At 35.7% G+C, this 13963-nt stretch overlaps 1 protein-coding gene across 1 annotated transcript in view; it reads left to right on the top strand.

The window, feature by feature from the left end:
• LOC126260229 (beta-mannosidase-like) overlaps window positions 1–13846 on the top strand; it is a 267698-nt gene extending 253852 nt beyond the window's left edge. Inside the window, exon 14 of the mRNA XM_049957531.1 lies at window positions 13421–13846. Coding sequence (XP_049813488.1) covers window positions 13421–13672 — 252 coding nt within the window. The 3' untranslated portion in view covers window positions 13673–13846. The remainder of the gene's footprint in view (window positions 1–13420) is intronic.
• Window positions 13847–13963: the final 117 nt, after the last annotated feature.

Here is a 13963-nt window from a genome sequence, read left to right as displayed (position 1 = left end):
ATATTGAAGTGACAGGGCCACCAAACAGTGGTAAGAGGTTGACCATGGTGTACTGGATGGGTGAAGAAAGGTTTTTTTTTTTGTTTTTTTTTTTTTTTGGGGGGGGGGGGGGGCAGGGGGGTGCACCGGGGGAGGGAGGGGACTGAAGTGGTAGAAGGAAGAACGGGTGATAACTGGTAAACTGGTAGGGATAGGCAGGTTGAGACTGATAAGGAATGTATAACCAGTTCACACTCTCTGACACAGGCAGAAAGAGTTGCAGATGGTGCCTAATGAGTGCAGAAATGGCTTGGGAGGGAGCAATAGAACAAAGGAAGATTGTTACCACCGAAAGGAAAGCAAGAGTATGGCTTTATGAGTTGATGTGGAGGGCATGGCTGCAGAGGTGGACATGTGTGTGGGATAGAAGGTAGCAGAGAATGTGGTTAAAATGAGAAATGTGGGATCAAAGGAACCCCCCCCCCCCAAAAAAAAAAAAAAAGAAAAAGAAAAAGAACAGAACTTTTCTGAAAGATAAGCAATCTTATCACCTTCTAAGTACCCTTGAGTGTACATAACACATTGGTTAATCAGTGAATCCATTCTTGCTGACGTTTTTATACAATAAAATATTCATGGGTTTCTTGCCATGTAAGATTGAAGTGTGGGCATGGTGTTTCAGAAATGCTGATGTCTGCCTTTCCACTTCCTGGCAAAGTGCCAGTCTGTTACAAACTAGTCTCCATATATAGGTATCAACACAGGTATTTAAATCACATAACAGCTGCTCCACAACAGTTTACAGCAGTCTGGCCAGTTGTTTATGTAGCTAGCAACTTGCATCTGCCTTACATGGCTCCATACACAATGCAGACTGTGTAACAAAGCAAGCTGGGATATTTTTAATTCCCCTCTTGTTCTGCCATCTGCCTCCTTAAAATTCATTGTTTTTTTTCATTTTTGACTAATTACTATTAAGATATGTGACCATAGTCTGCATTTTCAGAAAAGAGAAAGGTTGGCCCTCATTTTTAAAGTAAATAACACCAGATCTAATTTTGTGCCTAGTTTTATGTATGTAATTGAGTTTCTAATTTATTTTAACTATTAATAGTTAGTACCTTTTGTTATAGGGTGAAATCAGTTATTGTTTTGTAACTTAAATTCTGTCGTTGACTTATAAACAAATATAAATGATGCACTAATTATAAACATTTGGAGGAACAACTAATAGTATTCTTAAAGGATCTATTTGGCTCTATTTGAAAACATGTTACCAAAGCCAGCTCTTAATTAATTCCAAAGTATTTCAAAGTTTTATCAGATGTATTGTTTGCATAATGATATTTGTTAATTTCATGATTTAAATAAATAATTCAGCCTAAACCTTGTAGTAGGAGAAACTGTTAAAAGGAATGAATCTTTCAATGTATTCAGTTAATTAAATGAGTTAAGTTTTAATTGTAATTTCTGTAGATTTAACTTCGAACAATGTGTAGATTCAGTACCTATTATTGTGATTATATATAAGGGCCCAAGTTTTGGTCATGAGTCAGTCAATCCACAGCCGAGTGTCAGACGAGGCACCTGCGTTGGTTAGAGTGACAACAATGCCTCAACTTAACAATGTAATAAGTGTTACACAATTAGGCTGGGTGTTAAAACAGTGGCAGTGTCTGCTCAATACATACCTGATTATTCCTCAAGAACTGTGAACTTTGTGGTTAGGCTTCTATTGCTCATAGTTGTTCAACTATAAACTATTGTAGTAGTATGTGGATGGTTCGCGTGCAAACTATTCATGAGGCTTATGGAAAGTTTAAACAATAGTGCACTGGTCATATAACTGTATAATATTGGGGGATAGTAAACAGTTAAAGTAAAAGACTGTGAAACGCAACAGTGCTAATGGCGGCTACATTATTTACAGTAGTCAGTGACCAAATTATAAACCCCATTTTTCAGCCAGTGTAGCAATGCAGTACATTGACACTGAGGACAACCAAAGAAGAAAATAAAAGTAGGAAAACCACTACAACTGCTGTCTCTCCCATCTTATTGCTTCAAAGACTAGTTTCAGTGCTCTGGTGAGACGACAAGATGGCACCTATTGAAAAGTGTAGTGACACAATGCTCGTAAATAGGTAAAAATTAAATAGTGTATCATGTAAAACGTATCAGAAACGGGTTGTAAAAGGAATCTTGTGTGTTAAACGCAACTTTCAGCTGCATGAAAGATGTGCAAAAATATGTTTAAAATTTGTAAGTGATGATATTCACTGGTCATGCCTAGAATGTTTGTAGAATGAGAAAGTGAAACTAGCTTCCACTGTGAGCTCACAGGAAGAAATTATCAAAATCCTACGTAGCGACATTCACATTTTAAAAGCAGAACTATCAGTGCAGAAGCAAGAAAACTGTGACCTGAAAAGCGGAAGAAAATGTTTTTGTGAAAAAGTTGAGGCGATTGATGAAAATAACATGAAAAACACATGGATTGATACACCTGTTCAAAACAATGCGCCTGTAACATGTACAGAAGAAACTAGCACAGAAATCACAAAAACTCCAAATAAATATAAGTGAACAAGTGTAACATACAGAAAAAAGAACTCAACGCACCTCAGTAACATAAAACAGAACGAAAACAGTAATTTCCTTGTTATAGGCAATTCTCTGCTCCAAAATGTGGCACTGACAAATTCCATAATAGATGTTCACCCAGGCATCAAGACCCATCAATTGAAGAAACATTTTAACTACATATACAACTCACAGGATGGTTCAGCAGAGGCATCTCGGAAGAATTACCTGAAATCTTCAACCACGTAGGTACAAATTCCCTTAGAAGGAAGATTGAAGAGGAAATTGTAAATGAAACAAGAAATTTAATTCAATCTGCTAGAAACATCTACAAGACATCTAGAATTGTAGTGAGTGGTATTGTCTACAGTAGATCCATGAGTGATAGTTCTATAGCAAGAATAAACAGTGATATAAACAAAAGCTGTAATGATATGGGAGCCGTGTATGTAAATCCAAATAAGTTCTTAAGCAATAAATGCCTGGGTAAAGATGGTCTTCATTTAAACAGATTAGGATCAAAAATTCTTTGTAAAATGTTTGCTGATACTTGAAAGATTCTGAATAATGGGGGAAACTAATAAGGAATGATGTGGATGAGAAACAGCATTTGGTAACTAAAACAGCAAGACCGAAATGGTACCCAAGAAAGAACATACTGCTTGAAACCATAAATAAGAAACAATGTTCCTACATAATGCACTGGAATATAAACGGTCTAAGTGCCAACTTTCAAAACAAAAGTCATAAAATGGACGATTTATAAATTATTCTTTCAGAGTGTAAAAATATCAAAGTTATTTGTCTCAATGAGCATTGGCTTACATGTGATAATATTAAAATTCTTAACAAAATCAGAAATTTTGAAATAGCAAACAGCTTTTGTAGACATGAAAAATCACTTGGAAGCTCTTGCATACTTACTCATTCTGATATAAAATATGTAATAAGAAATGATTGTAATCATTTGAATGAAGATAGTATATTTGAGAGCTGCTGTATCGAGTTAAGGGACCTAAATATCATAGTAGTTTCTATTTAGAGTACCAGAGAAAGCTGCAATTGAAGCTTTTCTGGCCAAATTTCAGTGTCTCCTTGAAAATGTAAACAAAGAAAAAGAAAAAAAGGTTGTAATAGCTGCTGACTTCAACATTAATATCCTAGGTGAAAGAAATTATGTGTCCAAATTCACTGACATAGCAAAAAGTTTTGGCTCGAAAGTAAACATTAAGCAAGCCACTAGGGTAAATGCACAGTCAGCAACCTGTACTGACAATATCCTAACCAAGTATGTATTTGAAGATGTCCATAAATTTTGCTTGGATCTAGGAATCTCTGACCACTCCTCATTATTGATTGAACTACCAAAAATTAACAAAGAAATTCCATGTAACAGAAGCTCTATGAAAAGGAACTTCAATGAAAAAAATTTAACTGTATTTATAAATAAGTTAAGAGAGGTTGAATGGCTTTATGATAGCTTTATTTCAAGTTGCAGTATCTTTGACAAATTTTTAAGCAGTTTTCTTGGGGTGTTTAATGAAACTTTTCCATTTACAACCACATGTAACAAAATCACTGGTAAAGTTAAATGGATAACTCTGGGTATAAAAATTTCTAGTGTTAGGAAGAGGCAACTACACAATGAACTGAAATATAATAAAAACAGCTATTTTACTGAATATGTTAGATTTTATAAGGCTACCATCAAAAAAGTTGTGAAAGCAGCCAAACAAATGACAAACAATAAGTTCATTTCACAACATAAAAGTAAAACAAAGCCAGTGTGGTCTGTTGTCAAATCAGAGTTAGATGTTAGAATTAATAGAAACGAAATATCTAGGATTAAAGTAAATTATAGCCTTATTGTAAACCCAGCTCAAATATTGGAGTGTTTAAATTAATTCTTCATAAATGTGGCAAAGCCAGATGTTGATATAGTAGAGTATCAGAGTAAAGTAAACCCCTTTGGACTCCAGCAAGGAGCTGAGTATCTCACAGGTTTTAAAAAAGTCTCAATAAAGTACATGGAAAATATTATATTATCATTAAAAAATAAAAATTCAGCTGGGTGGGATGGGATACTGAATAGAGTGATTAAAGCAGTGTACCACATAATAGCACCTCCACTACCTAAAACAATTAAGCAATCTTTTAAACAGGGGTGCTTTCCTGATGTGTTGTTGAAGTATGCCAAAGTCAGACCTCTGTTCAAGAAAGGGTCGAGGGAAGACATGGGAAACTATCATCCTATTTCTATTCTTCCAATCTTGCCGAAAGTGTTTGAGAAAGTAGCAGCAAACCAGATACAAAATTTTATTGTGAAAAAGATATCATTATAAATAATCCATTTGGATTTCAACCAGGAAAAAACACTCTGGATGCAGTAAATAACTTTATTGAAAAGATATGGAAAGCACTGGACCAGATGAGTAAAGTTGCTAGTATTTTCTGTGATCTTACTAAAACCTTGGACTATGTAAACCATGCCTTGCTTATCTACCAATTATATAAATATGGGATTAAGGGCAATACTCTCGAATGGCTTACATCATACCTGTAGAACAGAAAACAAAGGGTAACTATCACTTCACATGTGGTGAATTATTTTTCGAAATGGAGTACTGTATCACAAGGTGTGCCTCAAGGCTCCTTTTGGGGCCAATCTTGTTTCTGTTCTATGTAAATGACTTATCCACAAATATCAATTCCCCATCAGTTCTGTTTGCAGACAATATTTCTGTTTTAATTGAAGATGGTGATGCAGAAAAAATTCCAAACTTCATTGTGAGCACACTGGACACCCTAGAAAACTGGTTCCAGTTGAGTGGGTTGAAACTGAATGTTGCAAAACCCCGTATGGTACATTTCCAAACCAAACACTCAAAATGTGCAGAGCTTAAAATATAACGCAATAATCAACTTATGGAAGAAGCTGATACTATCAAGTTCCTAGGACTAAATGTGGACAAGAACTTGAACCAGAACACACAAATTGAATCCTTATCAAATAAAGTAAGCAGTTTTGCATTTGCAATGCAGATACTTGCAAATTCTATTGACATGAGTACACAAAAAATAGCATACCATAATTATTTTGAATCAGTCATTAGGTATGGTGTAATTTTCTGAGGAAGTTCAAGTAGAGTATCTCACATACTGAAACTTCAGAAAAGAGTTATCAGATACATGTGTACTGCACAGAAAACAGAATCTTATCACCCATTATTTCAACTGTAAATCCTAACTGTACCCTCCATACAAATTTATGAAATTATTATCTTCCTACACAGCAGGCAAAAATTATTTGAGGAAAATCATTTTAACCACACATAAAACACAAGAAATAAAAATAATTTTATGCTTCTCACATATAAATTGAAATTATTTGAACAGGCTCCACATTATATGGGGATGACAATATATAACAAATTAATGGGCAAACATATATTTACTTTTAAGCCAGAGATCCTAAAAATAAGGCTACATCAGATTCTGGGGGAGAAATGTTACTATTTGATAGAAGAATTTTTAGAGGATGACATGATAATTTGAGCTAGGGTAATTTAGTGTTAGATTTTTAGATACTATTTTTATTATTGTTATTATTATTATTATCTCTGCCTTTTGTGTATATAAAACAAAATTGTGTTATTACTATGATGCTGTATGTAAACATCAGCTTTCTATGTTTACGGTAAATTTTACCAAACTTTTGACATGTCTCCTGTACATGAATCAAATTAATTTGATTATTTATCTTATGAGACTAATAAACAATTCAGAATTCTGATGGGGGGCAAAATCCTTATTGTGATTAACAAGATTTGTCAGCACTCGTATCTTGATTGCCTCCTTAATAATGCTGTCTAAGCAACGATTAGCTAAGCAGAAGGCAGACATCTTTTAGAAATTGAAGAGGTGCTTTTCCGATGGGCTATGCTCAGCCAGGGAACTTTTTTTTTTCTCTTGATAGAGAGAGAGAGAGAGAGAGCCTTGCACCTGTCCAATGTAAGATTTTCCATATTCGCAGGGAATGTGCTAGACCTATGTGAACAAAATTTGAGGTAACATTTCACATTGCCCAGAATGTTCCTTATTTTGCAGATGGTTGAAACATTGGAATGATACCTCTCTTAGACAGAGCTTGATCAACTCATGGACCTTGTTGAGATGGTTGAGAACTTCATCTAGAGAGGTTCTCCCATATAGCAATACCACAGATGTGTCATCAGCATGTCTGTAGAAATGTTTAGGTAGCTGAGGCAATGTCCTAAATGCAGTCTTTTCTAATTCTTCCAGTTAAATATTTGCCATGACACATGATAGTGGCACACCCATAAGAAATTCATTAACCTGTTCATAGTTGTTTCCGTCATGCAGAAAGTATGTAACTGCAGTGCCCAATCTAAATTTGAATAGTTAAATGACCATCTAACATAAATGACTGGCTAATCAACTGGTGACCTAATCTCACTAGTTACACTGAATGAATTTAGGTGTGCTGTTTAACAGTGTTTCATTCTAGATGTGAGATTATAGTTTAAAAGAATTTGTTCAGCTCAAAATTAGTGTAACTGTACTTATGTACTCACCCTATAACTTTACTTGCTTGCAAAAAGTATTTTCAAGAAAATTAAGAGAAACATCATTCTCTGACATTAAATACAGTTCCCACAAGTATATTGCACCAATATTGTTGAATAAGTATGTGTGGGCCCAGAAGTGCACTCAGTTACTCTAAATGTACTGATGTCCTCAACACGTGCAACTTATAATTTTGTAAACAAGCCAGCCTCAGACAAATGTTCATCAGTCCTCAGTTTCAAGTACCAGACTGGTTGTGTTCTTGACTAATCAGAACAAAGCACATCTAGGATAAGTTCTTATGCACATTGTATAATGGTGGTTTACAAATCTGCTCACTTCAGAAAAACCACATGGGAAGTTAGAATCTATGAAACATGGTTAATGAACCAAATGAATGGGAACATGAGTAAGTACTCTTTTACAAACAATCAAAAACTTTAACGAGGGATGTGTAGCAAATGCTACATTTATATGTTGATAGTGTTACAGTAACAATGTTGTCATAGATCAACAAATTACTATGTTATGACTGGTACAACAACAACATCTTGTTTTAAAGAGAAAACAGGTAGACCTATTACACTGCTGTTGAAATTGACAACTGGATCTTATTTAGCAGTCTTTTTGAAAACTCTCTACTTTGGTTGCACCTCATCTCATTGAAGAGATAGTGTTGTGACCATGACATTTATGTTGATATTTGGTGATTCTGCTTTGAAAATTATATCTCCAGATGCATTATACATCTGTTATGGGTAAAAATAGGACTTCTGTACTGTTGCAGTTGTCATTGTGAACTTGATTTCAAGGGACTAAAGTTCCAGAGTATGCACAGTTTCAAATATGCAACACTAATGTATTTATGGAATATATGTCCCTATACAGTGTCCCACTCAGTGGCACCCATCAAACAGTTTCAGTTTAATGATTGATACAATGTAGTTCAAGGCTTAACTCACATCAAAGCTCAATCTTGGAAATACTCAAGCCTGATATCCTGCACACTCATTGTTTCACCAATGCCCCACCAATTTGTATCCATTGCACACGTGAAAACTATCTTAGTTCATCTAAGCATAAAATCAGAACACTCAGTTCACAGTTTACTCAGTATTAATTTATGTCATTCTGCAGTTCCATCAGTATGGTGCACATATTTATTTAAATGATTTGTTTGTGCCCTCACATGTGAAAACCAACACACATGTCTCATCATTGCGTCACCAGTCACTTTCTTTTATTCTTCATCCCTACCACTCGATTGTTCAGTTGCAGTAGTAAAAAACAGTCTCTCTTATATACAAATACATTGAAATATTCATGTTCAGGTAGATGTACCACTTGAATGTACTGATTTTTACTACTAAATATAATGAGTAAAACAAAGTAATAAAGGAAAAAATATTTATATAGGCACTTTAGAGATTTACTTTACATGTAAGGCTGAAAATGTTGTTCCAGTAAATCAGTGTCTCTTGGAGAGCAACCACAATCAACAACAAAACAGCATCAAAACTCATCAGTTTATCCCCTGGGTCTGTTTAATTGGTTTTAGGATGCCCAGAAAGAGTGCTGAATTTCTAATTTACTGGCTGCAGTGACTCATGTGGGCTCCTAATAGAGACAAAGTTTTCCAAAGTAAACTTCTTCCATCACTGACTCACAACATACTTCCTGCATGCCAGAAACTACTATAAACAAGCAGATGGGTTTCTAATGGGCTCACCTGCATCACCTGTAATGGCCAACTTTTACATGGAAAAATTTGAAAAGACGCACTAAGGATGACAATACACTGCTGAAACATTTTATTGCACTGCACACAGCACAAACCTTCAAAGGCAAAGTATTTTTATAGCCATTTACAGTCATGGCTGTCAGATCCTCCATCATGTTTTCTTCACTGCTTATAACTGATGAAACTAGTGTCTTTCCATGCTGCTCTTCATATGTAGAAACAAGAATAAATTGCATGGAGCTAGGTCAGGTGAGTAAGATGTATGGGGCAAGGAAGTATGCTATTTTTAAGAAAAAATGTATGAGCGGGAGGAGTGTCATGGTGGCAAAACCAGCCCCTGTTATGCGATCTTCACAGACCCTTCAAATAGAAAAAACATAGTTAATGATCTGATGTAGTGGAGTGAACTATGAATGCACTGTCCCTCTTACATAAAAAAGTAAATGAAAATGAACATTGTCTTGATGCTTGACTTTAACTGATGAATTGTTTTGGGTGAGATGACAATGACTTCTTCATTAACTTAATTGTTGTTGACATCATTCTGACAGCACTATGACTCAGCACAGTAATGATTTGGAAAAAAAATTGTGGATTAGTTTGGAGCTGTATCTTCTTCAGTGTGGGCTTGACTCTGCTCTCAGTCACACCTGAGTAGTGTTGCTCTTCCAAAAATCACAGACCATTGGACCATGGGAACTCCAAAAGATGATTAACATGACCTTTGCAAGCCTATGGTTGAGTTTTGAACTTCTTATGGACAGGTGATTCAGAGTGTTAGCACCACCTGCTTTCACATTTGAACTCTTGCTCAAATTGATGTATTCAAGTTTGATTAGTGTTTGAAATCCTGCCAAAAAATGCATCACCTTTGGTACTGCTACAGTCTTTGAGCTCAATGCAAATGTGAAATCTCTGTTCTTTGTGGTAACAGTAAGTTCTCTGGAGACACACATTCCACATGTTGTATGGTAGTTCAGTTTGTATTGAATGGTGGAATGAATTGTACCAACACTTACTCAACATTTTTCTGCAATCCATTCAGGTGTAAGTCATTGATTTTCTTGGATAAGCCAATAAATACAAGCCTGCAAAGCTCAAGCTTTTACTTCTACCATATGCCCAGAACAATGCTTGTCAGTTACACTTCTGTGGTCATGTTTAAACTTTTCCACCTGTTCATAAAATCTCACGTGGCTCATGCAACTACTGCCATATTGTTTCTCCTTCTGGGAATATATTTGTGGCAGTTGTATACTTTCTGATAGTTATAAATCAGATCCCAGAAGCCTGTTCATCAAATACACATTCTTCAAGCAGACACACAACTGAGACCTTAGATGTTACTTTTATGTAAATATTAATTGGACAAATGATTAACTCTCTTTACAAGGTTGCCCCTGGTGCTGCAATTTTAATGACCAGCAATTTTGGCAGTCAAAGCCCTGAGAGAGGATGTTTGAATCTTGGGTATTGGTTTATAAGAGACTGTGGTCCTTTGCAGCTGGTTTGTAGGAGATGGGGAAAGGGTGTTGAATATTAGGGTGATGTGTAGCTATGACACAAGATATCAGTTTGCGGACATGTTTGTTACTGCACATGACTCATCCGCAAGCGGCTAGACTGTATAGGAGTGATTTTCTGGTGTGGAAGGGATGTATAAGAGATTAATGGCACCCTTTAAGTGTTGTTGATTCCGATTCTTTTACACAGTATTTTGACAACCAACCCAGCTGTCTTCTTGGTATCTGGACACCAATCAGACTGAAGTATTGTACACTCTTTGATGCTCATTTGTTTTCCAGAGCCTACACTCATATTCCATGCAATGCACGTTCTCTCAGAGTTCTGCTGCTATAAAGGATGAGATGGTCAGTGAGACTTCAATAAACTGAATGACTGATCTGAAGCCTTGCTCAAACAGAACCTCTGTCCCAGTTTATAATGTGTTTTGGCACTGCAGTCCATGGATGGTCTGACTGTAAAGAAGATGCTTTTTAGTGTGAAGGGAACGGAAGCTATTAAAATGCAAGTACTGTTGACTGACAGTTAGTGGGTTGGATATGGACTAAGGACAATTTGTTTTTCTTTTTTTTAGGAGGGGGGGGGGAGGGGTAGTGGAGCATCAGGGTGCAAGTCAATGACTGAACAGGTGACATGCTGGGTTGAAGAGAAACTCATGAAGTGCACAGGAGAGAATGTGTTTAGGCTGGGAAAAATTATCTTATGTAGCTTGGAAAGTTTCCTCCAGATGGACCTTAAACAGACTGGTGTAAGAGGGTGCCATGTGAGTGCCCTTGGCATGGGCACATTTTTTTTTTTTTTGTGTGTGTGTGTGTGTGTGTGTGTGTGTGTGTGTGTGTATACCCTCAAAGGAGAAGTATTTGTGGGCAGCCTCAGATATGATATTTCTGAATGGGGGCAAAAACTTGATAGTGGTGCATCCCCCATCCCCACCTCCCCCACCCCTCCCCCCTCATCCATTTCAGATAGGAAGTCAAAAATTTTCAAAAATCTATTTTTCAAAAATATATTCATTTTGCAGCACACATCTTTCTGTTTTGGTCTGTGGTATTCAAACATGTATTTTTTGCAATGGAAGCCATCAACCCCATATTCAGGACAGCAGAAATTAAAATGTCCTGTGGTGCCTCACCTGCTCCCAGTTACCTGGTTTGACCCCCCACCCCTAGCAAAAAAAAAAAAAAAAAAAAAAAAAAAAAAAAAAAAAAAAAAAAAAAAAAAAAACCTCACTGTTAATAGTGGGTGGGATTATTTGTGACTGAGAAATTAAGAACTCTTCAGAAAATTTGCACTCTTTATTGTGGTTTAGTTAATAACTTTCTCTTTTGTATGGCACAGAATTAAATACAGGGGACAAAAATTCAGTAAAGACAAGATACAAGAAAGATGGCACACATTTCTTCAACCGATAGGTGCCAGCATTTTTTTCTCTCTAATCTTGCTACAGCTTTACATGGTGTGCTTTACTTTCTGTGTAAGAATCTATTACCTCATCAAAGTTTGTCAAATGTTTTGCTGCATGGAAAATCAAAATGTCATTGTGTAATACAGAAAAAGCTGTTAATATAAATAGTATCTATTCTTGATTTGATTATTTTGTCACTGTCTGCTAGATAAAGTGAAATAGGCCTTTCTAATATTGCAGCAATTGTATCCCTTTCAAAAGCCAAACACAGACCCACATCCTGTTTTTAAATGCTGCCTCGCATGTGGGACTACCTACAACAGCCTAACAATAACCCAAAGAAGCGAGACTATTTTGGCACAAATGGTTATTTTTATGCACCTCATTCACATAAACAACACAACAGAATATAAGTCACGAAGTACCAATATCAAATGTCTATTAGGTCTACTACAAGCAAAAATTTTTATGTTAGGAAATACCTTCACATTTCATTTACATGCTCCAGTTTTTCAAGCATGAAATTGGAAAGTGGTAGTAAGAAACTTTTATATAAATTTGGAATTGACATATTTTTCCATGTAATTTGTGTGATTTCCCTATTTCTTCTCCTTCCTCTAACATTCAAATTCTGTAACTATTCATGCCAAATTCTGTAACTGTTTGTGTCACTGTCAAAACTTATTCTTGGAGTAACTTCGCTAACCATGCCGGAATTACCAGTTGTGTTATACTGTGTTTATTCTCTGGTTATGCATTATTATGCGTTTGAACACATTTTCCTTGCTATTCTGGGAATAGATGCTAAAGCGGCTGCTAACTGGGGGAATGTACAACAAGTCCTTAGTAGTAAATAAGATCAGAGAACTATAAATGAGAACTGAAGGGGGAACACAGAGATAAATCTTGAGTTACACACTGAAAGGAAAATTGAAAAGCCCAAAGTAAATATGTGAAATAAACTCAGATAATAGAAAAATAAACAGATGAAAAAGAATCTGACATACAATTTGAGGGTTTGGCAACAAAAATTATAAGAGAAATTTGTGAGGAAAGGATGAAACAAAACACAACTGCTTGGTCCAGTGGGGCTGCAGTGCTGGGAAAATGTAATATATAATCATCTGGGACAAATTAATTTTGCATGTGTGTGTTTTGTATTAATAATGATATGAAACTTCCTGGCAGATTAAAACTGTGTGCCGGACTGAGACAGCAGAGTGAAAACCTCGTTCTGGAATAATGATACACATTAAAATCATGAGGATGACACACTGAGTGGTCAATAAGACATGTAAACAAGACTAATATCAATATGAAACTTTCGGACAATGTCCTTCTTCAGAAGTACACATACACACACACACCTGCATGATTACATTGTCCCAGTGGATTACAAGGTGCTGGCCTTGGTTAAGGTTCTGGGTTAAGAGTCTCAATCTGTCAAGTAGTTTCAAAACAGTACACAATCCAGCAGACTAGAAGATTCATTCTGGTTTTAACTATTGTTACCATTTTCCTAACCACTTGTGTAAGATGTGCCACTAACATTATAAAATATTGTTTTTACGTGCTTTTTACAATTCCAATCTCTCTTACAGATAACATCTGTGACTGGCCCATATCAAGTGTCTGGCAGTGATACTTACACATATAATATCACTGTTTCATCCAATGCTATAGCACCTTTTGTGTGGTTGGAAGCAGAAAATATCAATGGGTTTTTCTCAGACAATGGATTTATTATTCTCCAACCAGTCACTGAACTTCAGTTTTACACAACTCAGGAGACAACAGCTGAAGAATTGGAAAGTGCTCTTTCTGTCACATCTGTCATTAGCTCATTTCATTAATCTCATTGTATCATATTAGTAAATGTAATTATGTTTAATATAACATCCAGTGGACACAGAAAAATGAGTTTTCTTTTAATTTTATAAGCTGGCAAATGTAAATAATTTTTAACTGCAAACTTATGATGAACACATTGTACACAGATTAAAAGAAATTAATGAATAGAAATAAATAAAACTGTCAAACATTTATTCTCACCACAAAGAGCAAATTCTCGATGTTTCATTAATTCATTCGCATAACATGTTCCATAAATTCCAAGGATACATTTCAGTGATCTGGACCAAGTC

The sequence above is a fragment of the Schistocerca nitens genome, chromosome 5 (assembly GCF_023898315.1).
Source record: "Schistocerca nitens isolate TAMUIC-IGC-003100 chromosome 5, iqSchNite1.1, whole genome shotgun sequence".
Taxonomy (NCBI): Eukaryota; Metazoa; Arthropoda; class Insecta; order Orthoptera; family Acrididae; genus Schistocerca; species Schistocerca nitens.
This window is presented reverse-complemented; position numbering and strand designations above follow the sequence as displayed.